At 42.9% G+C, this 25,608-nt stretch overlaps 1 protein-coding gene across 5 annotated transcripts in view; it reads left to right on the plus strand.

Moving 5' to 3' along the window:
• The window catches only part of rims2a (regulating synaptic membrane exocytosis 2a), a 155,580-nt gene that overhangs the window by 39,675 nt on the left and 90,297 nt on the right, over nt 1-25,608 (plus strand). For 3 of the 5 annotated variants that reach the window (XM_085422585.1, XM_085422580.1, XM_085422581.1), the window contains one exon: nt 3,219-3,478. In XM_085422585.1, the coding sequence (XP_085278711.1) occupies nt 3,219-3,478 (260 nt within the window). Of the gene's footprint in view, nt 1-3,218; nt 3,479-7,397; nt 8,187-25,608 lie in introns of those variants that run through there. The other 2 variants (XM_085422582.1, XM_085422583.1) reach the window with 2 other exon arrangements.

A 25,608-nucleotide genomic window follows, 5' to 3' on the forward strand; every position in this document is an offset into this window, starting at 1 on the left:
TGTCTGAAGCTCGGTGTGTGCAACATTTTCTGGACCCATGCAGTTTTGTTTTTTTGGCCTGTGTTTTTGGAATACTAATAGGCTATCAGGTATTTCGCTGATGAGATAAAAGAGCTTGACATGTGCAGTCCAAGGGCTGAGAATATGGTTAATTATTATTGGCAGACTGGGGAGGTGCACAGTAACTGACTCCCTGTTAATTGCAGTTTGGAGGAGTAAATATGTAGGTCATTGGCTACAGCAGTGGAAAGGGCAGATTTCAGGTAATTAACCAGGTAAAACATTTTTTCCCATGATCCTACATGCTCTAATGTAGGTAGTTACTTTATTAGTGTAGATACCCACACATTTCTCCATGAGTAAGCTTAATCCACTCGTCTACACACAAAAAAATTGTTTGGCTGAGAAAAACAAAACTCTGAAAGAATCATATAAATTATACCTAGATTATCATTAATAGCCTTTTTGTATTTGTCTTTGTCGGTGATGATTGATATGTGGGATTTAACTAGTCTTTGGTGGAATAGCTGCAGCCTTTGGGGTCTCCTGGTGTTTAGTAATGTGTGCGCACATGTGTTTTGTCAGCAGACATACTGAAGGTGCTGACATACGCTGCTCTGCCTTGATTACTGCAGAGCACTGTTACCTGAAGCAAAAAAAACCAAAAAAAAACCAGACTCCTTTGTGTGATTGGAGACTTCCACGTTGAGATAACTTCCCATGATTTAGTTACAATTCACAATGTTAGTTAAATCAAATACAGGAGGTAATGTGGCGTTGATTAGGAGTAAGGTGACAGCTGGGTCTTCTACAGTGACCCCTGGTTTGCTGCAGAGCTCTCACAGTGGCACTGGATAAATAAAGGAAGTTGTGGTCTGATTGGCTCCTGTCCTCTGGGACACATAAAGCACAGTGTGTAGCCTCGCTGCTTCCATTGTGTGTGACCAGAGTTCTAAGTCATCTGTAACACTGATAGGAGGTCATAAATACCTCGTGTGTCACTAGAACATAGACCAGTACATACTGTGTAGATGTGTAGATGCTGAGCTTCCTTTGACCTATGAAATATAATGCAGATCCTTCATTATTGTGACATTAACCTGTGTTTAAAAAAAAGGCTGATGTTCTCTTTTTTTGTGAGGTGTTTCTTGTGTGTTTCAGTCGTGTAGCATCTCTCTCTCTCTATACATATATATGCAATGGAAGAAGGAACTGACCTTGAAACATAATCCCTCCATAGCCGGTTATCAAGATTACGTGAAGTATCCTCTGAAGGTCTACTAGATGATGTGAATGCATTACTATGGACATAATCATGGCAGCACAGGAACAAGCTCTAAGCACAAGATCAATAGTTCTGGGGTCTATCACACCAGGCAAGACCTCAGGTGCAGGCTGTGTAAAGATGCCCCTGAGACAATCCTGCACATAACAGCAGGGTGCAAGATGCTAGCAGGCAGGGCATACATGGAACAGCATAACCAAGTGGTCGGCAGAGTATACAGAAACATCTGTGCCGACAAGGCCTGGAAGTCCCGAAGTCAAAATGGGAGATGCCCCCTAGGGTGGTGGAGAATGACTGAGCTAAGATCCTGTCGGACTTCCAGATACAGACGGACAAAATGGTGATGGCTAACCAACCGGACATAGTAGTGGTAGACAGGCAGAGGAAGACAGCCGTAGTGATAGATGTAGTGATACCAAATGACAGCAACATCTGGAAGAAGGAACACGAGAAGCTGGAGAAATACCAAGGGCTCAGAGAAGAACTCGAGAAGATGTGGAGCGTGAAGGTAACAATGGTCCCAGTGGTAATCAGAGCGCACGATGCAGTGACCCCCAAGCTAGGCGAGTGGCTCCAGCAGATCCCAGGAACAACATCGGAGATCTCTGTACAGAAGAGCGCAGTCCTAGGGCCCTCAAGCTCCCAGGCCTCTTGTAGAGGACCCGAGCTCGAAGGATAAAGACCGCCCGGATGGGCGAGAGGGGAATTTCATATATTGCTTAGGATAAGACACAGGAGGTCTTATACGAGGCTTTTTCTTTACTGTTCAACTGCACCCAGGGTGTTATGATATAACAGTGTGACAATTTATAAAACTGAATGATTGACTGTGTAACTTGATGACAGCTTTTGTTTTCTCTCTGTCCCACCCAGAAAAACTTTCTTGGTCTGTGTGTTAGTGCAAAGGTTGCATAGGATGTTTTGGGTTGTTACCAACTATAATAATTTGTTAGGTCTCTGCCACGGAGGTGGAGAGACCCAACTCTGCGTCTCTCTGTATTTCGTTTCGAACCAGCGGCTGAGATAAGCAGTTTGGAGCTGTGGTACAGATCAAGCCTTTGAACCTGTTCTGACAGTTGCCGTACAGGCGGGCGCAGTTTAAACAAGTTCAGTTAATGTAGACATAACATTTCGGTCAATTCAGCACCCGCTTATACTAATAACGGTAATGCACTGACTCAGCACTGGGACTGTAAAAGCACGATGTGTGGTGTGGGTCGGGGGTGGGGTGCTGCAGTGGCTCTTTGCCACCCCCAACTGGCTGTCTGGCCTGCCAGTCATTTAGTAAGGTCTTACTCTTCTCAAATTTTACTCAATGAGAGAGGTGTGGTCACCCGAGTGATATTACTGTCCACTGACAATCCAGCTATACCAATAAATAAACATTTTATTTACCCAGGATGACACAACACAGAAAAAAATTATTGCCATTCCCTTTAAAATATATTAGCAAAATATGCGTAACATTCACTATGATGTAGCCTCTGCTGTTAGTCGGCTGTATTTGCACTAAAACTACTGTAGAGGATGGACGCACAGGCTCAAAATGTAGAGCAGCAATAAAAAAAAAATCTGCACTCATGTCACTTTACCTTTCACTGATTTAAAAGGCTGCTGCATGTGTCTAATATTTCATCATTCACCTCATCACCATGAATTGTGAGTAGTGTTTATGAATATTGTCGCTGCAGGGGTGAAAACACTCATTTTACTCACTTTCATAAAAGTTCTCTTCCTGATTCCTGATTGTCAAACACCTTGAGAGATCTTTTTGGTTTTTTTTGTTCACCCAGCAACAACAATATGCCTCATAGTCATGTTACAGCTTTAGATAACAAATACACAAATTACTCCATTGCAGCTCATCTTAGGTTTTATAAGGCTGCCACCGCCTCTTCAGTTGAACTAACTGTTCCCCTTCTCTTGCCTGCAGGTTATGTGGGTATGCAACTTGTGCCGAAAACAACAAGAAATCCTCACCAAATCGGGGGCATGGTTCTACGGCTCGGGGCCTGATCAAGCGCGGGGTGTGTTTGAGGGTGGGCCACAGGGGAAGAAGGCCAAACTGCAGGACCCGTCCCTATACCCCTACCAGGGAGCCTCAGGAGACTTGACACCAGCGTCAGACAGAAACAGACCTCACGGCGGGCTCCTGCCCAGACAGGCGTCCCTTGACAACGGTTCAGGGCTAAGGTACACGAGCCCCACACATGCACACCTCACTTCTGTTTGTGAAAAACAACAACAAACAAGCAAGCATGCGCTGCATGCACGGTGTAAGTTACAGACAAGAGCTTCATAAAGGTGGTTCATCTAACAGCAGAAAGCCTTTTAATATTACCGCTGCTCTGTGTTGCTGTAGAAGGAACAGACATGCAAGCCTGCCATAAGAATCCATATAAGCTTCTTCTACATGGAGCCCATGAGACCTATAAACGACACAGGGAGACATATACTGTATCTAACTGGCACTAACTCAGCTATTCTACTACAGTCATCCACCCACTCATTCTTTCTTCATTACACACACATGCATGCATGCACACACATACACCACAGTGGCACACATGATCACAGATGGTTGAAACTCTGATTCAGCTGCAATGGGAAACAGGCAGGTGAGGTGTGTGTGAAGTGATTAGTACTATCTCTGTTTTTGAGACAAAAGCGCACTTTTTCACTGCAGCGGTCCTATTTAGTAATTAGTCCTGTTTGTAGGCCAGCTCGGCCACTGCAGTAAATAAAGTATTAATAGGATGGGTTTTTTTGTTTGTTTGTTTTTATTCGAAAAGCAAGAGTGGGCTAATTACAATGCAGAACACTGTGTTTCTTTTGTCATATGCACTAAGCGCTCCCTCTGAGTGCAACACTCTCACATGCTGACAACACTGACACGCTGTGTTTGTGAATCCCATATCCGGTTGCCTTTTTCTTGATGCTGGTGTCAAGTAAAGTAGTTACTTTGATGTCCACATGGGGGCTCCTTGCTCTTTATTCTTCTAAAGGTTGGATGGACGCTTATAGTCAGGATCTGTACACTCTCTGGAATTTCTCAGCAGAGCCCTTGAAATAAAACAACAACAAAAAAACCCTCTCGTGTCCGTCTTTGCTCCTTCTCAGATGTAAGGTAACTCAGCATTTGTTCAGCGTAAGGCTTTGTTTTCCACAACCCTTGGTGTGCCACAGCAACCTTATAGCTCACAGACTAACAGTTGCCCCCTTGTCTCTCTCTGTCTGTTCTTCCTCTCCATGCTTCTTTATAGGAAAGATGGGAAATGCAGGCTGTATACTTAGCCATGTTGTGGAGAGCACACTCAGTGGATAGCCTGGATCTAATTGGAGAGTTATACAGAGTTAGCCCAGAGTAATTTATGTGCATCTGTGTTACATGCCAGCAAAGTACAGTTACGCTGACCTGTGTAGCACAGGGACAAAACAACCTGCACAACTCTGGTTACAACATGTCTCAAAACACAGTCCTCAGAATCCACTAAAAATTTCATACGTGAAGTCCATTTAACACATCTGCCCTGCAAGTCAGTTGGAAATACACGAGTGTCCTGTTAGAGCTTTCACTGTGTAATGAGGCCACTGTGCTATGGTTTAATTTGAATCGGTTCAGTTTACATATTTATATACAGGACCGATTCATAGCCGTGTGCATCTCAGGGAACTTTATACTGTAAGGTACAAACCCTACAGAAATATAGACAAGAACACAATGAGCAAGCAGAGTGACACATGAAGCCTTTTCAGACATGGGATACGTAACACTGCCACTTCATCAGTCTGTTACAGTGATGGCATGATGTTATTCTCCCATCTTCCATCAGATATACCCATTGTTACACATTCAGTGATGTATAACACACAAGGTTACAGTTTTATACAGCAGGTCAGCTGTATTTTGGTAGTTATATAGAGGATATGTCCTTCTTGTAGTTGTGGAAACACATGCAAACATAATGTAGCAGACTTTAGTCAGGGGATCAGACTTTTTCCTACAGTCCTGATGGCTTGGATGCAGTTGGAAGATAAGGATGGCCACAGTGTTCTTGTTGAATCTCCCTTAGACTGTCCAATGATTTAAAAAGAAAAAGAGCAGAGAATCAACTGCAAATTGTAATTAAAGCTGCAGTGCTTTACAGTGCAAAGTAATGCAGGAGTTGCTCAGACTGCTCCAAACAGTCAGTCACTCAATCACTTTTTGTTTCCGGCCGAGGATTTTGCCATTATATCGTGAATGATTGCATAGCTTTGAGAGGTGGAGATGGTACCAGGGAGTAATTCTCGCATTGACATTGCCTACATTTGCAGTGACAAAACAGGAAACTGGCTGTCTGAAAATTCATGGGATAATGCTGATGATGGATAGCACAGAGTGTATAAATAGAACTCCCTCCGCATAAGCACCGAAACCCACTTTCATTAATCTTAAAGAATGTTTAAATTAACTCCTGGATCTGTTGTGCTAAAAAAGGAGGGGGAAAAGCTGGAGGTCTATTTATAAGGAGAAATAACTTGGGAGGGCTTCCAATTTGTCTTGGTCTCGAAGGTGTCATTTGAATGAACGCACAAATATGCCAGGACAGCTGCAGTGTTGGGTGATGCTGATGAAACCGCCATACCTAAACAGGGACTGGAATGTACTCCCTGAGAGAATTTCTTCAGATTCTGCATTTTCAACACATTTAACCCAGCAGCGGGCACATTCACCCTGCCAAAAAAATGTGAGAAGAGGAAGGAGCACAATAAACCTAGCTCGAGCATCCTGTAACAACCAGCAAAACCCAGTGTGTTACATAGTAAGCTTGAGACAATTGTTTAGTCAAACCTAGTCTGTCCCAGTTTAAAGTTGTGTACCAGTACTAGTCCTATTTTATGCACGTGCCGCATTGGCCTCGATCAGCTCTGCAGTGAAATGATAATATGGTAGAACAGCTGACACAGATAGTTCAGGGTTAATAGTTTTTGTTGTTTTAGTCATCAGTTTCATTTGAACATATAATGTTTTCTTTTAGATTTGTATTAAGTAGGAGAGGGTTTGTTTTGAGCCCAGCAGTTCATTTCAGTTCAATTTTATTTATATAATCGAATGAGGCTTTGGGTTTAGGTAAACCTAAAGAGGACTGAGTGTTTTTGATGCTGACTCACCTGGTCCCTTGCATGGAACAGTGGAATAATACAAACATTTGCAATCCCTCTAAGCTTAATATTTTCATAGTCTAGTATTTATAGTACTTCATATATGTTTGAGTTTAGATAGATGTGGGTAACTATAGCATCTGCATGTTTGTTTTATTCCGGACTTTATTATCCTAACATGATCACAGTGCCAACACCATTCTACATAAATACATTAACTGCCTCATGCTTAAACAAGGGCCACTTTATTGTGTTGATTAACAGCTGAAGCGCTGCTTTAAATATAGCAGATTTATATTTTATCTTTCAGTAAGGTTATAATAGTTTACTAAAACTAAACTAACAACCACAAGTAGATGTAAAAAAAAAAACCCCAAACAAAAACGGTTTATTAACCTAAAATAAAAATAAAAAGTAGACATGTGAAAAAACAATTAAGCCAACTGAAACGACTTAGTGAACTTGGAATATTACGAACATTAAAACCAAATAATAATAATGATAATGGTTATTATTATTACTATTATTATTATTAATAATAATAACTACGACTGAAACTAACTTAAATTAAACTTCTTCCAACTCTGGAAAGTAAACTGAATTTAAAAAAAAAATACAACAAAAAAACCCGTACAAACAAACAGATTTCTGAAAAACACGAAGACTTGTGAAAATATGTAACCACATTAAATGCATCAGCTTTAAAGAAGGGCCTGGAATTAACTGGGTTCTTTTTGGCTAATTTCAAGTGTTTACAGTTGGCTGTCTGGACGAAATGAAACGCATTAAATAAATAAATAAACAAGCAGGCTCTCGGGAAAGCCCTCATTAGTTGTGTGCTTTGTCCTCACAGTAACTTTATTGCTGATTGATGTAGCGCTGATATTCCAAAGCCGGATGTGGAATGTCGGAAAGACAAAAAGCCGTGACGCTAGCACGCCCCCTTCCACCCCCCTCGTGCGTGATTCTGACGGTTATCTGCCGCTGTGCGCGTCCCGAAGAGTGCGCGAGACAGAATGGAGAGATATGGCGAAAGAGTTCGCGCGACTGTATCGGTAGCGCGTGCGTACGTGTCTGTGCGCGTGTCAGGGCAAGTGTGTACTCTTCATGGGCAACGGGAAATATGAGTTGAATGTGAGGCAGCAGCTGATGCGCCGGTACGGGGATGCTACCGCCGCCGCCAGGTGCAGTGTAGGATGGTTCTTCGCTTTTTCTTTCCTCCGGACGCTCCTTCACCTCTCCCCGCACACGGAGAAGAGATTTTTGCCGCTGCCGCGAGAAGAAGAAAAGGCTTGTTACCGGCACCGGCACTGCCTCCCTTTTCTCGCTGCAAGTCCGAAGCATTATGACGGAAGGAGCCCACCCGGTATGCGTCTCGTTTAAGGACACTTTTTTACCAGCAGCGCAAGGAGGAATATGGAACTTGATCGGCGTCTTATTTGCGTTTAATGCGCCCCCGGGAGATAACATTAATACTACCACTACTACTAATAATAATAAGGAAAAAAACTGACAAGGTGTATGTTTAGAAGGGGGGCGTCCGGAGAGAGCGCAGGCTTTGGGATGTAATGGTGGGAAAAGGGAAAAGGCTGAGCACTTACTGAGGATAAAAAGAAAACCGAGGTGGGGGGAAAATGCAGTTTGAGACATTGCGTCAGTTCTGTAGCTCGGTTTTATCACATTTCAACGGGGCTTTCACGGCACCTCAGAACATCTTGCAGACGGAGCTGTTCGAGCAGGCGCTGAGCAACATCGGGTGAGTGATTCCTTTGTAAAAGAAATGCCCAGATTTATGAGGGAGGGCTTCCCCGTTGGTATGTCAGGCGAGTTTTTTTTTTTTTTTTTTTTTGGGGGGGGGGGGGGGGGGGGGGGGGGGTGCATGTATTGATCGGTAGCCTGCCTGCGTAATAACAGCCTACAGTATAGTGCTGCTGCAGATATTTCCTGGCTGGGATGATGGGGGCCGATCAACGTCCCTGCCGCTCTTTGCTCAGTGCGCGTGCACGCGCGCAAGCTTGCACGGTTGGACGTTGGTAGTTTTATAGGCACACTGTGACCACATCGGGGGTTACCGTAAATGTATATACGCGCGTGCGCCTTTATGGCCCAGCGCACGGCTGCTGCAGCATGTCTTTGCCCTGCTGCTGCTGCTGCTGCCTGAGAGGAGAACATGAGGGAGGCAACGATCATGAGGGGTTAATGTACATCTTAGGAGTCCAGTGATGGGGATGAGTGGGGACTCCCCCCCACCCCCTACTCAATTCCCCTACACGCCCACTATATGTTCTTTTGAAGGTGTATAGGGGGAGGCAAGTTTTTTTTTTAAGGTGTCAGTTACTTGACAGCAAAATGGCAGCAAGAATGGACATCATGTGCATTTTGCAGATGAATTAATAATCTATGCTTAGACTAACAGAGCAATAATTACTTACATTTGCTGTGCTTTAAAAACCTTTCCAGTACAGCGTCACTGCAACATACAGGCGTTGCTGTAATTTTACATTTGCTGCTAGATAGAAAGGAGCGTAGTGTGTGTGTAAAGAGAACGAGAAAGAGAGAGAGAGATGCACCGAAGCATATTACGATTAGTCTGCTAAATGCCCTGTACCCTACGGACAGGCCTCTGGTCATCTGGCCAGGCATGGCTGTTGGACACATTATGCAGTCTGCAGAAGGGCCGTAAACTTCCAGCTTTAGGGTCGAGGCTTGGGGGACCGACAGGCTACTTTTCTTTCTTGCTATAGACGCAGGTCCCCGTATCGCCACACCATCCACAGTCTGTCTCTTGGGACTTGCGAGTCTTTCCCCCTGTTGTCCCCCCACCCCTACCGTCAGAAATAATTTACAGCTTTGCCGGGCTCTCTGCCACCTCACATTACATGGCCAGAACACTCAGCCACCGGAAGGGCGGAACAGGGGGTGGGGGGTGGGTATCTATGCCTGAAAACTGTGATCCAGCAAGCATTACATCTTACTGATTAAATTGAACTTATTTTCCATTGCAAGCTTTTTGTTGTTGTTGTTGTTTTCTTCTCAGCAAAACCTTTCAGTTTGAGGATGGTGGTGGTCGAAAGCAGTCCAAAACAGGCTGTCTTTTTAATGATAAACGATCACATTTGCAGCTGGTATTTCTCAATGGCAAGAAGCTGTCATGACAGACTCTTAATCGTAGTTACTTTTTCAGGACAGCACAGCCGGTGTCATCCTCTTTGTTCGCTAATTTGTCTGTACACAGTGTGGTCAAGCTCATAATAACAACACAACTCCTTAAACCAGCAGTGTGTGCTGTTATCAGCAGATATCCAGCTTAGCAATCCGTTCGATCGCAGCCGTTTGAGTCTCTCTCCCTCTCCATCTGTTACTCTTTTCACAGGCTCGGCCTCCTAATGGGCTGTATGCTTTTAGATCCAGCTTCCATGTATTATGCATGTGTGCGTCAGCAGAGGTTCTAATGGGGTGTGTGAGATCTGTTCTTAGAAGGCTTGAATGGTTTGGAATTGAGTGGTCACTACATTTAAACTGCAACCATACTCCCTCCCCGCTGCCGCCTCTAATACACACGCTTTCCACTTATAACCTATCCAGTGTTGCATCTCTTTGTGCTTCTCTTCTCCAGAATACCTCAGACCAGATTGTGTCTGCTGGACTTTTGTTTGTAGCATTAGAAGGCATGTTACTGAGTTCTTTTTTTTTTTTTTTACAGTGCAGCTTTTGTAGTCTTTCCCCAGATTGTTTTTGTAGTCTTTCCCCTGTTGTGAAGTGTGTGATGCAGAATAAGTGGGATATGTATACAGGAGCGTTTGATTTTCGGCACAGATGCAATGTAATGAAATCATCTCCATGCATCAAATCCAGCATGTTAAATGAAATCGACGTGGCTGCTGCTCGATGATTCCGATTGTGCCGCACAATCTGGGGTGTGAGTTCAGTGAGTCATCCTCTTACTCACAGCTGTTTACATCATGCCACATTCACGTATATTGTCCTCCTGCAGTGACGGTGTATTTGCAGCTGTGGATTTTCTAGCCTATACGTGCAGCACGTTGCAAACCAGCTTATTACCAGCACCGTCAGCATCACACTAAAGGTTAGTCTGATGTGGAAACTCTCTGGATTTCTCCCACGCCCATCACGGTCTCTGCTCTCGTCCCCTCCAACAGTTGGGTTGCCATAACAATAAGGTGTAATTTTTCATCATTAGAAATGATGCTGTTTTGTCTCTGTCGATCAATATCAAAGTTATCGGGATGAGAATGACGATGTGTTTCTAGAGGTGGGACTAGACCCCCCTTGATACGATGTTTTGACACTTTTTTAACACATATTTTTACATTTTGCAATAAAATTAGAGTTGCAATAACATATTACACAAGTTATCACCTTTCCTTCAAACACAAATTATGTCCTCAAAGTTAAACTTTGTCAATATGTTTCACCCAATAAGACGAAGTTATCTCTCTTCAGTTATTTCTTATTGATGTAAAATGAGATTGTCAAGCATACAAACACTGTCACTAAAACCTGCCATAAATGTTGCCATGAAGATTGAATGAGGTCAAGTTGGGAATTACTAATACCATCTTGACCTTATTATTATATGTCGCATGGTTTTTCAGTTGGGACAGTTAATTGGATGCTTGCTCAGCTAACGTTATCTCAGGTTGTTTTGTGCAGGAGACGAGCCCTCTTGTTGACAGAGTATTTCCATTTATTTATTATTTATTTATTTTCATTTATTTAATAAAATATCAATATTTGATTTCCCTGTATCAACATATTATACATGATTTCTACATTGGCTAAAGGATGTCCACAATTTGTATCTTTATTGTCAAAAGACTCGTGGAAAAAGGATTAGTGAATTTGAAACCAAGAGCAGCAGTCTCAGCGATTTCGGTCCTGCTGATTTGGTGACACCAGTAGTGGTAACAGAGCACTGAATTCTGGCAGCAGCAAAACAAACTGAAGTCAGGTAATATTTAGACTTTCTTGTCTGTCACTGCAGATGGGTCGAGTCTGTAGGGCATGGTGAAAGTAGTCAGTTATGTCAGTGAGGAGGCTCATCTGACAGCTCACTGTTGCTGCTCCTTTTGTGGCCCTACTTGCAATATTTGAACTAATTTGCTGTCAAAAAAAAATGCTGAAAATAATCGCTGCCCACTTTTAACACATGCATTTTTTGACGAATAATAGTAGTATAGTTAAGCCTGTGAGCAAACACACTGCATTTCCTATAACTTCATACAAGTACCTGTTGTTTCACCAGATAAATGCTTTAAATGTACAGTTGCAGCTGTGGGAATTGTGTGGTTCGCTGCCACTGACACCCGGTCGGCAATATTTCCAACATGTAAATGTTCCATACTTGTTTTAGTGGGCAACTCATTTACCATTTTGTCACGTTATTTGGCAATAGATGGAGACTAACCAATATAATTTCCTTTGGGATTAATAAAGTATTCTGATTCGGATAAAATGAATATCATGGCAGTTTCCCATTGAAATACTTTTGCACAACTTTCCCGAATGGAACAAAAAAATATTACAGGTGCGCAGCTTATTGTGTCAGGATGATCAAACTAGCTGGATGTTTTATTTTGGAAAAATAAACCTACTAAGAACATAAAATACAGTCATCTCTAACATGATTAAGTAATGACGCACAATTTACACTTATTGTTGCCCTTGCATCTTGTCGGCCCATGTTGATAATAAGCACTGTGTTGTGTGGAGTTCAGTGGAGAAACAAAGCAGGGAGTGAAAAAAATGGCAAGGAGCAGACAGAACGTACCAGAGGAGGCAGAAACACCCAGGCATCAGTCACCATGGTGACAGAGCTGTAGACAAGGCAAGACATAGCAGACTGCAGCTTGTGGGACTGGAAGCTCTGGATCCCCAGATTCATGTTGATGTGACAGAACTAGAGAAAAGAAGGAGAGGGAAAGATCGCAGACCCAGAAAAAACACGAAACAAGGCGTTGGATTCTAGGGGAGGGGCGGTCTTGAAAGCAAGACACCTGCAATATTGAACTGCAGTTCTGTCTTCCGGCATTGTTGTTAAAGCATGCTAGTCTGGTTAAAGCTAAAATTTAAAGGTCCTTCAGGTATTAAGTGAACTGAAAGTACATCTGAATGATGGAGTTCTTCGACCAAAACCACGCCCCAAAAATGGACCATAGTTTCTTAATACTTCCCCATTAGAGCCAAAGCATTCCTTGCATTAACTCTTCTCTGTTCTGGATGCCCGTGTACACATTTACACTCTCTCCGCTTACCCTTCTTCATTCAGAGCGAGTCAGCTGAGTGTGTGTTTTATCTTCTAGCCATACCCTGCCTTTTATTTCCACACTTTTAACATTAAAGCATTGTGGATGCAAAATCAGGCTGACTGAGGTGCTTCTCTGTAGCTGCTGGGAGTTAGATGACTGGCGGCTGAAGGAGCGCCTAATCAGTGGCAGTTTGGGCAGGAGAGAACATCGCGCTTTCTTTTTATTATTTTTCTCATCTGGCCTCAAGTCAATGGTCACCTCTTTCTTTGTCATCTTTGTGAGCACTAAAGAGTGTTCTCTTGATGTGAGGCAGACTAAGGCTACACGTTCAATACTTCTTATGCACCCTCCTCCTGCTCCCTAATATCCCGTCACAGCTCGCCCACGGTTCAGCCCACCCGCAGCCCCGTGGTGTCGTACCCGGGTGTCGGCGGCACTCAGCAGCTGTAATTAAGCTGGCCCTTTATTGGTTTTGTCCTCGCCGTGGGAGATGTGCGGAGGAAGAAGGGAGGCCCTGGTTTATTGCCTGGGCGTCTAAGAGAGGGGTTATTATGATTGCATGCTAGAGAGAGAGAGAAAAGAAGCAGATAGAGGGGAGAGAAAGTGGAGAGAGTTGGAGTGATCGAGAGAGACAGCGGCAGAGGCTGAATCGATATGCTCGACTCCTCTCCTCTCACCAAATCATATCTCAGCATCAAACCGCGAGTGAGAGAGGAAGAAAGACAGAGAGAGAGAGAGAGAGAGAGAGAGGGAGGGAGAGAGGGGACTGGTGGCTAGCGGTGGGCTGTGTGGCCAGATAAACATCAGGCTAATGTCCCCAGCCTCTGCTGCTATTGCCGCTGCCCAGAGAGGGAGGTGAAATTGCTTTTGCTGATGTTTGGTTACAGTTTGCCACAGCACAGTCCCGCAGGCAGGGGTACATGTGATCCCATCCACAGGGATGCACATTAGGTATAGGTTTGCCTGGCCAGGTCATTCTCAGCAGTGAAACAGGATGAGGAAGGAAAGTGCCACAGAGCAAAAAAGGAAAGACAGAGTACTTTTCAACAGAAACGCCAGCCTGTGCAGAGCGCTGACATCTGGGCTCTTTTCATGCTCACAGAGCGAGACTGATTCCCTGAAAGGCTGAATGGCTGCACGTGCGCATGCATTTTGCGTGTGTATGTGTGTGTGTGTGTGTGTGTTTGACCCCCAACCTTAACCTGTCACAAATGGCTGGGATACAGTAGGCACAGTGTCCTCTCTCTTCACTTGGCTCATTATAAGCCACTTCCAGTGCCGCTCTAGGTCCTTAACTTCCTCTCTTTCTGCCAACCGACGGACCAAAGAGAAGGCTGCTGAGTGGCGCACATGGGAGATTCAGCTCTTCTCTGTGTATCTGTGTGTGTGTGTCCTTATGCGTCTTTGTGAGAGTCTGTGTGGCTGCACTTGTATGCTCATATGTTTGAAGCCCAGTCCCTAGAAGGTCTTTTTCTCTCTCTCTCTCAAAGCTTTTTTCTGTACTCTCAAACAGATGCCTGATGTCATCTCGTTTTTTAAATATCCAAGGGAGAGAAGAGAAACCGCGTACGACATATGCATGGTGCTTTGCTTTCAGCCATACGCCTTGACATGTGATACCGTTCGTCAGCATCGGCGACAGTTGAGTATCTAATAAAAGGGTTAAATCCGACCACCTTTGCTGTGACAGTTGACTGTTATTATGCGACATCAGTGCGCATGCGCATAGGTGTGTTACTCTGCAAATCCTCCCCCTGGCCTCAGTAGTCAGTAGAGTCATTAAGTGAAAGCTGTCTGCTCCAGCACAGCATTATCATTCTTGTTGTACATTTTGATTTATTGATTAAAGAGGCTTATAAAGTCAGACCTCTGGAAGGTCGGGAAGTAGGCTTTCTTAGCTAAATCCCTGTTATTTAGTGAAGGGGAGTGATAGGTTTGTCTAGCACAGACCTATTGCTGGAACGAGACAATTCTACTACAACAGCAAAAGCATGAGAGACCAGGCTGAACTCTTTGTGTAATCTCGTGCACGAGGGAGATGCCTGAGACTGTTCCTGCCGCTCGAACCCCAGTCACTCTCAGTTAGCTCCCCCGTAGCGCTGCTCTTTATTGTGGTTACATGAATATGCATAGTCTCATTAACATATGACGTCTTACACAGGCATACATGTGAAGAAAGAGTACCATGTGTGTGTGACCCTGTGAATGACTTTCCTAAATCTGCTGGCCTGGAAGTCCAGCAGTTCATCTAAGCAAAAGGCACTTATACCTAAACGGACATAGATGTGTTTACCATACCATAAGACAGTAAGAGAAGGTACGACCTCTCTCATGACCTTAGGATATGTGTGCATGCCAGAACACTCTGGAAGGCACACAGAGTATTTGCAGACTGCTAAGGATCAGAGCTCTATCATCATGCAATTGATTATATACCTCCAAGCATATATAAGTTTATATTTCTAAGCATAAATGACAATCCACCAATATAAACCTAACATTTCCACCCTGTTTGGCATTTATGCTAGAAATTTCCCAGTTATGAACCCCTTGTGTTTGACCGTTTCAGTGCAGGCATTTTTATACCCAACATCTGTCAATCACCCCAAATTACTGTAGCAGTACACAGTTGATAAATGTGTTAGCAGTTATCCTATTTCTCATTGATCTCATACAATGGTAAACTGCATCCTACAAGTAAGCAAATGAATGTTAATAGTCAAACACAGGAATTAACATTTTCAAAATCATTCCAGCTTTGCGGCGTATTCCCCAGGTGTGTAAATCACACATCTCTCTGCAGAGTGGTTTGAGTTCTACAGAGATTCATAAATGTCTCTTCCAGTTATTTCCATCATTGTCCATATGACCAGAGTCCAAATGTATGCCGACATGGGTATACAAACATACCAGTTGGTTTTGTTTTTCATCAATGTGGCTTTCAGCTATCTTCAAAGCTGCAGGCCTCGTCAGCACTTCTGTTTTATGGCCTCTATCAACCCCCATCACCTCACTTCAGGCATTCTTCCTGTGGGGGATAGAGCCAACTGGTGGATTATCTGCACTTATGACTCCTCTATTGTCCTTTCATCTCTGCAGAAAACCTTTTTGGAAAGGTTATTGCATCCAGTTGTTTTACTGCTGTTATGCTCCCACCTGTTGAATCACTTCAGCTGTCTAGTAGAAGTGGTCGTGATGCAAATCACAACAACAATGACACAAAGGAAGACCCTTTTCAGAGTGTCAAAGTATGCACAGCACAGTGACACAGCATTAGGTGGCATTCATAAGAATTTGCAGTCAGTCATTTCCCAGTCACTTGGCATCTATGCTGTTCACAGATTCACAATTCCATTGCTGAACTTCCTCTCTGCGCCGTCAATTAGAGCTTGGCACGCTCCCTTCATCCTTCTGCTTCCCCAGTTCCAACCCTGCTGAAGATTTAGGGTATAGCAAGTCTTACACTGTAGTTGTCTTCCTCAATGTCAACGTTGAATCTCTTTCACTCCTTCTGGATTTCACTGTTCAAAGTCTCCTCATGACGATCTCTAGGAAGCCCAGTGGCACAGCCCTCTGTGGGATGTCTGCTGTGCTGGAGGTGATCTCTGCTCCTCACTGATCCTCCTGAAGCCTCTCTCCTGGCCTCAGCTTCCATCTTGTGGACGATCTCCTCAGGCACTCCTTCTCATGGTACTTGCAATTTAAAAATTGACACTCCTACTTTGCCACATGGCCCTTGCCATGTGGCAGCTCCACACAAGTAGACATGCACAAGAAAATTGCACATTCTCTCTGAAAAATTCCCCTTGGCTTTCCCCCTTGGAGTAGCTTTACTCCAAACCTGTAACTCTGTGTAAAAACATTAGTCAGTGGTTAAATGTTAAGGTTGTTCAACTCCCAGCTCTACCCGGAGCCTGTATCCACACTATCATCATCACTGCCTGTCAGACAAAACCTGTAAGTTAAAACAAACTTCACATTTGCAAACAACTGTATCATAAGAGTAATAAAGTATTCAGCACCACAGAGACACTAAATCATTAAACCCACTACTTTTTGCCATAATTTGCCTCAAATCAAATTCAAATTCAAATTTTATTTGTCACGTACACAGTCATACACAGTACGATATGTAGTGAAATGCTTGGACAACTGCTCGTGACTTAAAGAAAACAAAAAAAGGAAAAGGCTATGAATAAGATGGGAAATAAATATGAAAAATTAAAAAGGGTAAATTTAACTAGGAAGGAATAAAATATAAATTAAGGTTAAAAATGAAATAACTGTACAACACAAATTAGAATGAAGGGTAAATCATGGATCATCCCAATTAATTCCACTTTGTAATCAGTGACTTTCCATAAGTTTGTCACTCCACTTATTTCATCTCTAATGAGCTCAATAGTGGTCAGATAATGAGCCCAATATTAAAAAATGTCCTATAATCACTGCACTTCTGCTCTAACATCACTTGTCTGTCTGTGCTGAATCCTTCACAAGCATTCTTAGAGAAAGACAAGCATTAGAAAAACATATGAAGCATCCTGGAGGTCAGGTCTGGATCAACAGATTCCAGAGGTGCTATAAAAAGGTAATAAGGTTAACCATCCGTAGCTGTGAAAAGGAGTGACACTGGTTTCAACACAGTATGTGTCTCACATTGTATACACATTCTCCCAGTAATGTTCACATTTTCCCAACAACACCATGGCATCAGCATGAGATTCAAAACACAGTTTATGGTCAAGTACCACACCTAGATATTTATAACTCAACGATCCCAATATCGGCAGTTTTAATGATAGTAGGTGATGAGCTATAAGAGGACTTCCTAAAATCAATAATCTTGTCTTTAGTTTTTGACACATTAAGTGACAGGAAGGACTCATCACAGCAATTCACAAAATCATCTACAACCTGTCCATGGCCTGACTCGTCCCCCACTAGAAGACTGACGATCACTGTGTCGTCAGCAAACTTCAGGATGTGTCTGTTCGTGAAATTGCTGCGACACTCATTTGTGTACAGAATGAACAGAAGGGGAGAGAGGCAGCAACCCTGGGGTGATCCAGTAGAGGAGGAGAGCACATCAGAAAATACATGATTCACTTTTTTTCTAGACCAGGACTCGCTTTCTAATTGTCCCAAATAAGTTGCTTTCCCCAGAACCCATTTTAATGTGGAAAAGCTCACTTGCAACGGTTTTCCCAACTTGTCGTATAGCGCTTTTGTTCTAATTGCGCAGATCTGCTCAACGACAGAGATTATCAAACAAAGCTTTCAGTGCACCGTGAAAGTATCAAAATAAAAAGGCCCAGGTAAGTCATGACACATGCTCCTCATCTCAGGAGGGTAAATCATACCAAACCTAATTGGCAGGTTCAACTTTGTAACAAAAGAAAAATCATCAGCTAAATTAATCCCAATACATTCATCCATCAGCCACACACCACACAACATTATTATTACTATTGTCTTATTAGATATGAGTTTCCTCCCCAGGTCTGTGTTTATCACTCCTTTGGGTCACAGACCCATTTTATTTAGCTTTCCTTTTTTTCCCATCATAAATCATGTGACATGTTGTCATGTATTTCACAAAACAAGTTTGTTCTTATGTATTCAGAGGTGTGAATCTGGGTGGAGGATTCACCCATCAGAAACAAGAAACTCAGTCTTTTAGAGTCTCCACTCTGGCAGACTCTAACATATCCTATTCACTTCTGTTATAATTCAGTCACCTTTCCCTGATCTACTAATAATCAACTAATTTGCATAACAACTCATAACCCACTAAGTTGACAGGACAACAGAAATGCATGTTCAAAATAATATCACAAAAGAGCATTTCCTTCATACAGTAAATTACTTGTGCTGCACCAATTAAGCAGAAAGCGTCTCACAATTTACTATATTAACAACTACTGGGTTGGCTGTAGCTCAGGTGGCAGAGCAGGTCAGCCACTAACCAGAAGGTCGGTGGTTCGATCCCAGGCTGCCTCCTGGCTGCATGCCAAATATCCTTGGGCAAGATACTAACCCCATGTTTGCCTACTGGTGGTGGTCAGAGGGCCTGGTGGCGCCAGTGTCCAGCAGCCTCGCCTCTGTCAGTGCGCCCCAGGGCAGCTGTGGCTACAATGTAGCTTGCCGTCACCAGTGTGTGAATGACTGAATGTAGTGTAAAGCGCTTTGGGGTCCTTAGGGACTGAGTAAAGCGCTATACAAATGCAGGCCATTTACCATTTAAATTTGTTGTCTGATCACTGGTTGGTTGTACCAGAATCTTCTTTTCTTCCTTAAACTGTTGTCCTGCAACCTGGAAGGTTAGTTATCAGCAGCATTTGATAACAAAACTTGTCTGTTACGTTTTCCCCCGCTATGATTGAATCATTTTTCCTAAGATACTATTAGTCCTCTGGTCTATGTATTACTTTTCATCTCACTAAGTGACTTGGACAAGATGATAAACAGAAGCACATGCTCAAGATGCCGTCTAATCTTCTTGAGCTCTATTGTATTTGTAAATGTTAGTATGGTTAATGCATTTTCTGTTTGTATGTGTGATTTTGTATACGTTTCTCTTTGCAGTGTTTCAGACTCCTTCTCAATTTTCCCACTCAAAGCAGTCCGTTTTCTTTTTCCCAGGTTTGCTAACCCAAATTTGATTTTCCACATTAAATTTCGAAACCCAGTTTCGGGACACAAACCCAGTCACGCGGTTATAGAGTCGCTCTCTTTCAACTTACTTGGTGTTGCTTTTGCGTGCAGTATCAGTCTTGGATTCCGTCAATCTTCATCCATCGAGGGAAAAATGGACGCTCTCCCACCGGCCTGGTGATGAATTTTATGTCACAGGTCCTTTAACAGCCGCTTCTATGAGTCCCGACTGGCGTAAGACTCCGGCTTGGCACTTTTCCCCTCGGTGAATGTTTGATTGCAGAATCCGGCTTCGAAGGACCAACTAAAGATAGGTTTGTCTAGCACAGACCTATTGGCCTGGAAGTCCAGCGGTTCATCTAAACAAAAGGCACTTATACCTAAACGGACATAGATGTGTTTACCATACCATAACACAGTAAGAGAAGGTACGACCTCTCTCATGACCTTAGGATATGTGTGCATGCCAGAACACTCTGGAAGGCACACAGAGTCTTTGCAGACTGCTAAGGATCAGACCTCTATCATCATGCAATCGATTACAGTATATATCTCTAAGCATAAATGCCAATCCACCAATATAAACCTAACAGGGAGTGAATCAAAAACATTTCAAACTCTACTGTTACTGAGAAGCTAAAACGCTTAGGTGCATGATTGAACAGTTGGCATTAGGGATGGGTATCGTTTAGGTTTTATCCGATACCGGTGCCAAATCGGTACTTTTGAAACCGTGCCGGTGCTCAAACGGTGCTCAAACCGGTGCTTAAAGAATGGAGAACACAAAATTGGTCCAAAAACCTCTCATGTTCAGCTGTTTTTTGTAAAAAGATAACAATGTTAGCCTTTTCTGCAGCTATGGGGCATATATGGTATCACTCTTGGCTGGAAGCAGTGCTTAAACAATGGAAAAAACACCAATTTTGTATAAAAACCTCTCGTGTTTAACTGTTTTCCACTTTTTCTTTGGTCATTTTAGCCTTTTTGGCAGGGTGAAGGGAGTATCTGCCATCAAACAAGAAGACAGCCGCATGTAGCTATGATGATGTTTGCTAGTTCACCTTACATGCATTAATGTAATAACATGGTTAGCCTACTCAACGTAAATTACACACGAACAACATTAAGCTACTCACGCAGAGAAGAACGGCTGCTGCTGCCATCATCATCCTCATCATTTCTGCTACACTGGCAGGGCTAGGGGCCAGGACTCTCCTCTTCGTGTTTTTGGGGGATGTTGCATAACAGGCAACCCACCCGCAGTTGATGTGCTCGGTGTGAGGTCTCGCAGCAAGCTATCATACGGCGCATTTCTGGGCTTTTAAAAAAAACGCTATGCGTCACCAGGTGTTTCATCGGATTTGAGGTGTTACCTCCTTTGACAGTATCACAGTATCAGCTTAAAGCACTTGTTGCAGGCTGCTGAGTTTGCATATTTTGCTGTGAAGTACAGCCAGACTTTTGACCGCTTCGCCTTGGACATTGGCCCGCCTACTATCCTCGGAAACGTAAAATGATTGGCTAGAAGTGTATCACGGCTCAGGGAAAAAAAAGCACCGAAATAAAGCACCGAAATGTGCGCTGCTTTTCGGTCTGGTTACTACCGTTTATGATGGCACCGGACACCGGTACCCATCCCTAGTTAGCATAGCCACATGCTTCGTTTCATGAACAGGAAACCGACTGCTTTACATGTAATCCTGTTACCGTGCTTCAATTCCGATTCTTTTTCCATGCTCCCATTTATTCAATTACCCCCCCAAAATCCCCCCCCCCCCAAAAAAAAAAAACCCCACACACACACACACTTGAAGAAACCGTGTGATAAAGCAATAATGAAATGGCTTAATCTAAACATCTGCGTCTCTCCAGTCCATTGCTATCATCATCCGTCTCATCCCCGGCCCCATACTCAAATCCTCTTTTGCAACACTGATGGTATTTCACAAGCTCAAAGAGATTAATTATTTCCATATTTTGCAAACACTGCACCGTGTGCGCTGCTCCCCACGTCTCCCTGCACGTGTACAATTAGCTCAGTTCATTTGTGTTGCAAATGAGCCGGCCCTGACGGTGCTCAGTGGCCTCCCCTGGTTTCTCCTGCCACGCGGCACAGAGGAGAACCCAGCCGAGGAGTGATCAAAAGCCTCCTTCTCTGGCAGGCAGATGCTGAGTAAACACCGAGAGAAGAAGGAGCTCTGATAACCGTCTCTTCCCGCTTGCGCTTCTCGCCTTCATTATTTTTTGGAGTCTGCTGGCTGGCATTAATGAAACCCCATGTAATATTCATTTAATTCCCAATGTTTACTAGTTCATTAGGTTTAGGATAGTAGTTGATCTGATCTCCAGGGGTGGCTGGGATGAGGAAAGAAGCTGACTTTGAAGATTTTTCTTTGCACCAGCCGGGCTTCCTTACATTTATTCAAGGAGCCATTCACAGTCCTCCCCGTGCTTTACCAAATTGTATAGCATTTCTCTTCACCACACTTATGCTCTTATGTTTTTTTAGAAGTAAAGGTGAGACTTAAAGGCTGGATTTTTGTGTCAATAGATGAACACAGATCTGCTCCTTTGAATGCCAGTAAATCTAGAAACCTAATGGATAAAACGGTGGCTAAATGTAATTTGGCTCATTAAAGACACTTAGAAAATAAGTTAAAGTTGAGGATCTCATCACAGATTAGACGTTTTCTCAGAACGGATACCCTCTGGCCAGTTTAGCTCTCCGGCTAACGGCATGTGTTACAGACGCTGTCCTGTGCAATTACAATTAACCCACGCAACTCTTTGGTCCGGGTGCTCGCTCTGCAAAGGTCTGGCTGTGGGTTCATCGATTGAGACGTCTTGTCAATGCCATTGAGTGCAGGCGAAAAGGTCTTTCTGCTGAGCTCACAGCAAGCTTTTTGATCAGACCAATGGGAGAGGCAGAACTTCTTCACAAAGCTTTTTTTCCCTTTTCTTTTTTTAATGGTGAAAACTCCGGAACTCCAGCTGTGTTGGAAAAAGTCAGCTTTATTTTTGTATCCGAGTGGGCATTTAGTCGGTTTTCAATTCCGTCTCCTGTGGCAATGGTTGTTAAAAAAGTTGTTACTTAGCTTACCTGGCTGTCACTAATCTCCTGGTATCTGCACGTGTCTCGTGTTATGAGAACAATTACATTCATTCCAGGAAATGAAGCAGCAGTGTACCACTAATGAACGCATGTGAACGTTTAATTAAATAGTGAAAAATTTTCCTATCTGAAATTACGTAATGTATTAAAACTAATTAAAATCTGTTTTTTTTATAGAAAAATATCTTCCTCGTCTGTTTTCCTTGTTTGCTTTCGCAGCATTTCCACCTTTGAATGGGTTTTTGTGATCGTGTGTGTGTGACAGCTGTCAGACAAGAAAAAAAATATTTTAGGGAGGAGGTCGGGAAGCAACTTCACCACATTATGCACAACTTACAGACAGCCTCCAGGCAAGCCTTCCAGCAGCCGGCGTGTTTGAGCCTGGAAATGGAAGAGATGGGTGGGAACAGCAATTTTTTTTTTCATTTTAAAACTATGTTGAAATGGAGCATTTTCACTGAGGAGAAGTGTTTCAAAATGCTTTGCAAACTGATCCACGATCAGCATTGAGAATAAGGTTGTGTAATGTGGTAGCTCAAGGCAAGGCAAGGCAAGGCAAGTTTATTTGTATAGCACAATTCAACAACAAGGTGATTCAAAGTGCTTTACAGAGACATTAGAAACAAGAACAAATAAAAAGCATGATTTAAAATTGATTAAAACAAGCAAATAAACTAACTAACTAATTAACAAACAAACAAACAAACAAACAAACAACAGTATATAAAATCAAAACAGATAAAATCAGAACAGTAGATAAAATCAGTAGTTAAATGTAAGTTTTGAAATTTAAGCTTAAAGTGTGGATTTGGTGCTTTATTCAAATGCAGCTGAGAACAGGTGAGTCTTCAACCTGGATTTAAATAAACTGAGTGTTTCAGCTGATCTGAGGCTTTCTGGGAGTTTGTTCCAGATATAAGGAGCATAAAAGCTGAATGCAGCTTCTCCGTGTCTGGTTCTGACTCTGGGAACTGATAAAAGACCGGATCCAGATGACCTGAGGGATCTGGATGGTTCATACTGGGTCAGGAGGTCATTGATGTATTTTGGTCCTAAACCATTCAGAGCTTTATAGGCCAGCATCAGAACTTTAAAGTCTATCCTCTGACGGACAGGCAGCCAGTGTAAGGACCTCAGAGCTGGACTGATGTGGTCCACTTTTTTGGTCTTAGTGAGGACTCGAGCAGCAGAGTTCTGAATGAGCTGTAGTTGTCTGACTGATTTTTTAGGTAGACCTGTAAAGATGCTGTTACAGTAATCAAGCCTACTAAAGATGAATGCATGGACTAGTTTTTCCAGGTCCTGTTGAGACATCAGATCTTTTATCCTTGAAATATTCTTGAGGTGATAGTAAGCTGACTTTGTTATTGTCTTAATGTGTTTCTCTAAGTTTAGGTCTGCATCCATCACTACACCCAAATTTCTCGCCTGGTTTGTGGTTTTTAGATGTATAGATTGAAGTTCTCTGGTGACCTGTAATCGTTTTTCTTTGGCGCCAAAGACTATTACCTCAGTTTTGTTTTTGTTTAGCTGGAGAAAATTGTGGCACAACCAGTCATTGATTTCCTCAATGCATTTACCAAGAGCCTGTACAGGGCCTCGGTCTCCTGGTGACATTGTGATATATATTTGTGTGTCATCTGCATAGCTGTGATAGTTTATTTTGTTGTTGTTTATAATCTGTGCCAGTGGGAGCATGTAGATGTTAAACAGAAGGGGTCCCAAGATGGAACCTTGGGGAACTCCACATGTGATACTTGTCTGCTCAGATGTGAAGTTACCTATTGATACAAAGTATTTCCTGTTTTCTACGTATGTTTTGAACCAGTTTAGTACAGTTCCTGAAAGACCTGTCCAGTTCTCCAGTCGTTTGAGTAATATGTTGTGGTCAACTGTATCAAATGCTGCACTGAGATCCAGTAAAACTAAGACTGACATTTTTCCACTGTCTGTATTCAGACATATGTCATTGAACACTTTGGTCAGAGCGGTTTCAGTGCTGTGGTTCTGTCTAAAACCTGACTGGAAGGCATCGTAGCAATTATTCTGTTTTAAGAAGTAACTGAGCTGTTGAGAAACTGCTTTTTCAATGATCTTACTTAAAAACGGGAGATTTGAGATCGGCCTGTAGTTGTTCATTTGTGTCTTGTCAAGATTGTCCTCAAGTAAAAACTTTGGTACACGTCTCCCATTATTTTGGCCGTCTGCACTCCTGTAGCTCTGTATGCCTCGCCCTTGGCACATAGTAGCCCAAACCCTGAGGTGCAGCATGTCTAAGCATGCTGTCTCAAATAAAAGTCTTTTACTCTCTGCTGCTGTGTTTAGTTTAATTTTATTACAACAAAATCCTTTTTTTGAAATGAAACCAATTACAGATGGACCGTTTAAAACGTATTCACTTTGCGTATGCAGGGTCTCACTCTAGATAGGCTCTTGGATGCAAAGTCTTTGTGTGTCGATCTCAGTCAGCTTGCAGTCAGTTTCATTTTCTAAGCTGGACAACCAGTGAACAACACTGCCAGTAGCACACAGGTTGATTTGATTATGCCCGAGGCCCTGCCACAGAGATGCATCGGGGTAACTCAGTTGCAGTGGCTTCCCTTCCCTGTGGATGTAATTGGAGAGCACTTATGCCGCCTTTCCATGGCAGTCTGTTCCCATTCAGGCCTCAGTTTGTGATAAACCACCTCCAAGCTGCAAGTGTGTAGGAGGTAAAAGAGAATTAAGAAAGAAATACAGTGAGTGCTCTCATATATTATAAGATTTAAACTTCAACGTGTCCTCATTTCTTGTTAGAAAAAAGTTGTCTTCCTGTTACTCAAACATACACAGACACACACACAGTTTTCTAGTAATAGTCTAAACATTACAGTGCAGGTAGCTTTTGTTGTTGCTATTTGAAAAACTCCAGCTAAGGTCAGGCAGTGTGGAGGTTTAGCTTCAGTGGTGTGTAGGACGTTTGCCCACAGCGCTCTAAAATCAACTTTCTTTTGTCTCAGCCAAACTAGTTATGTAGAGTCACCTGCAGTTTCAGCATTCAGTATTACGGTCAGCAATGGCTGGTTAATATTAGGGGGCTTGGAGTGCCCCCACCTTTCAGTTATCCAGAAAAAAAGTCTACTTAAAGGAAACCTGTAATG

The sequence above is a fragment of the Rhamphochromis longiceps genome, linkage group LG11 (assembly GCF_057381845.1).
Source record: "Rhamphochromis longiceps isolate RC_006_pf linkage group LG11, R_longiceps_female_GT1.1, whole genome shotgun sequence".
NCBI classification, from domain to species: Eukaryota; Metazoa; Chordata; class Actinopteri; order Cichliformes; family Cichlidae; genus Rhamphochromis; species Rhamphochromis longiceps.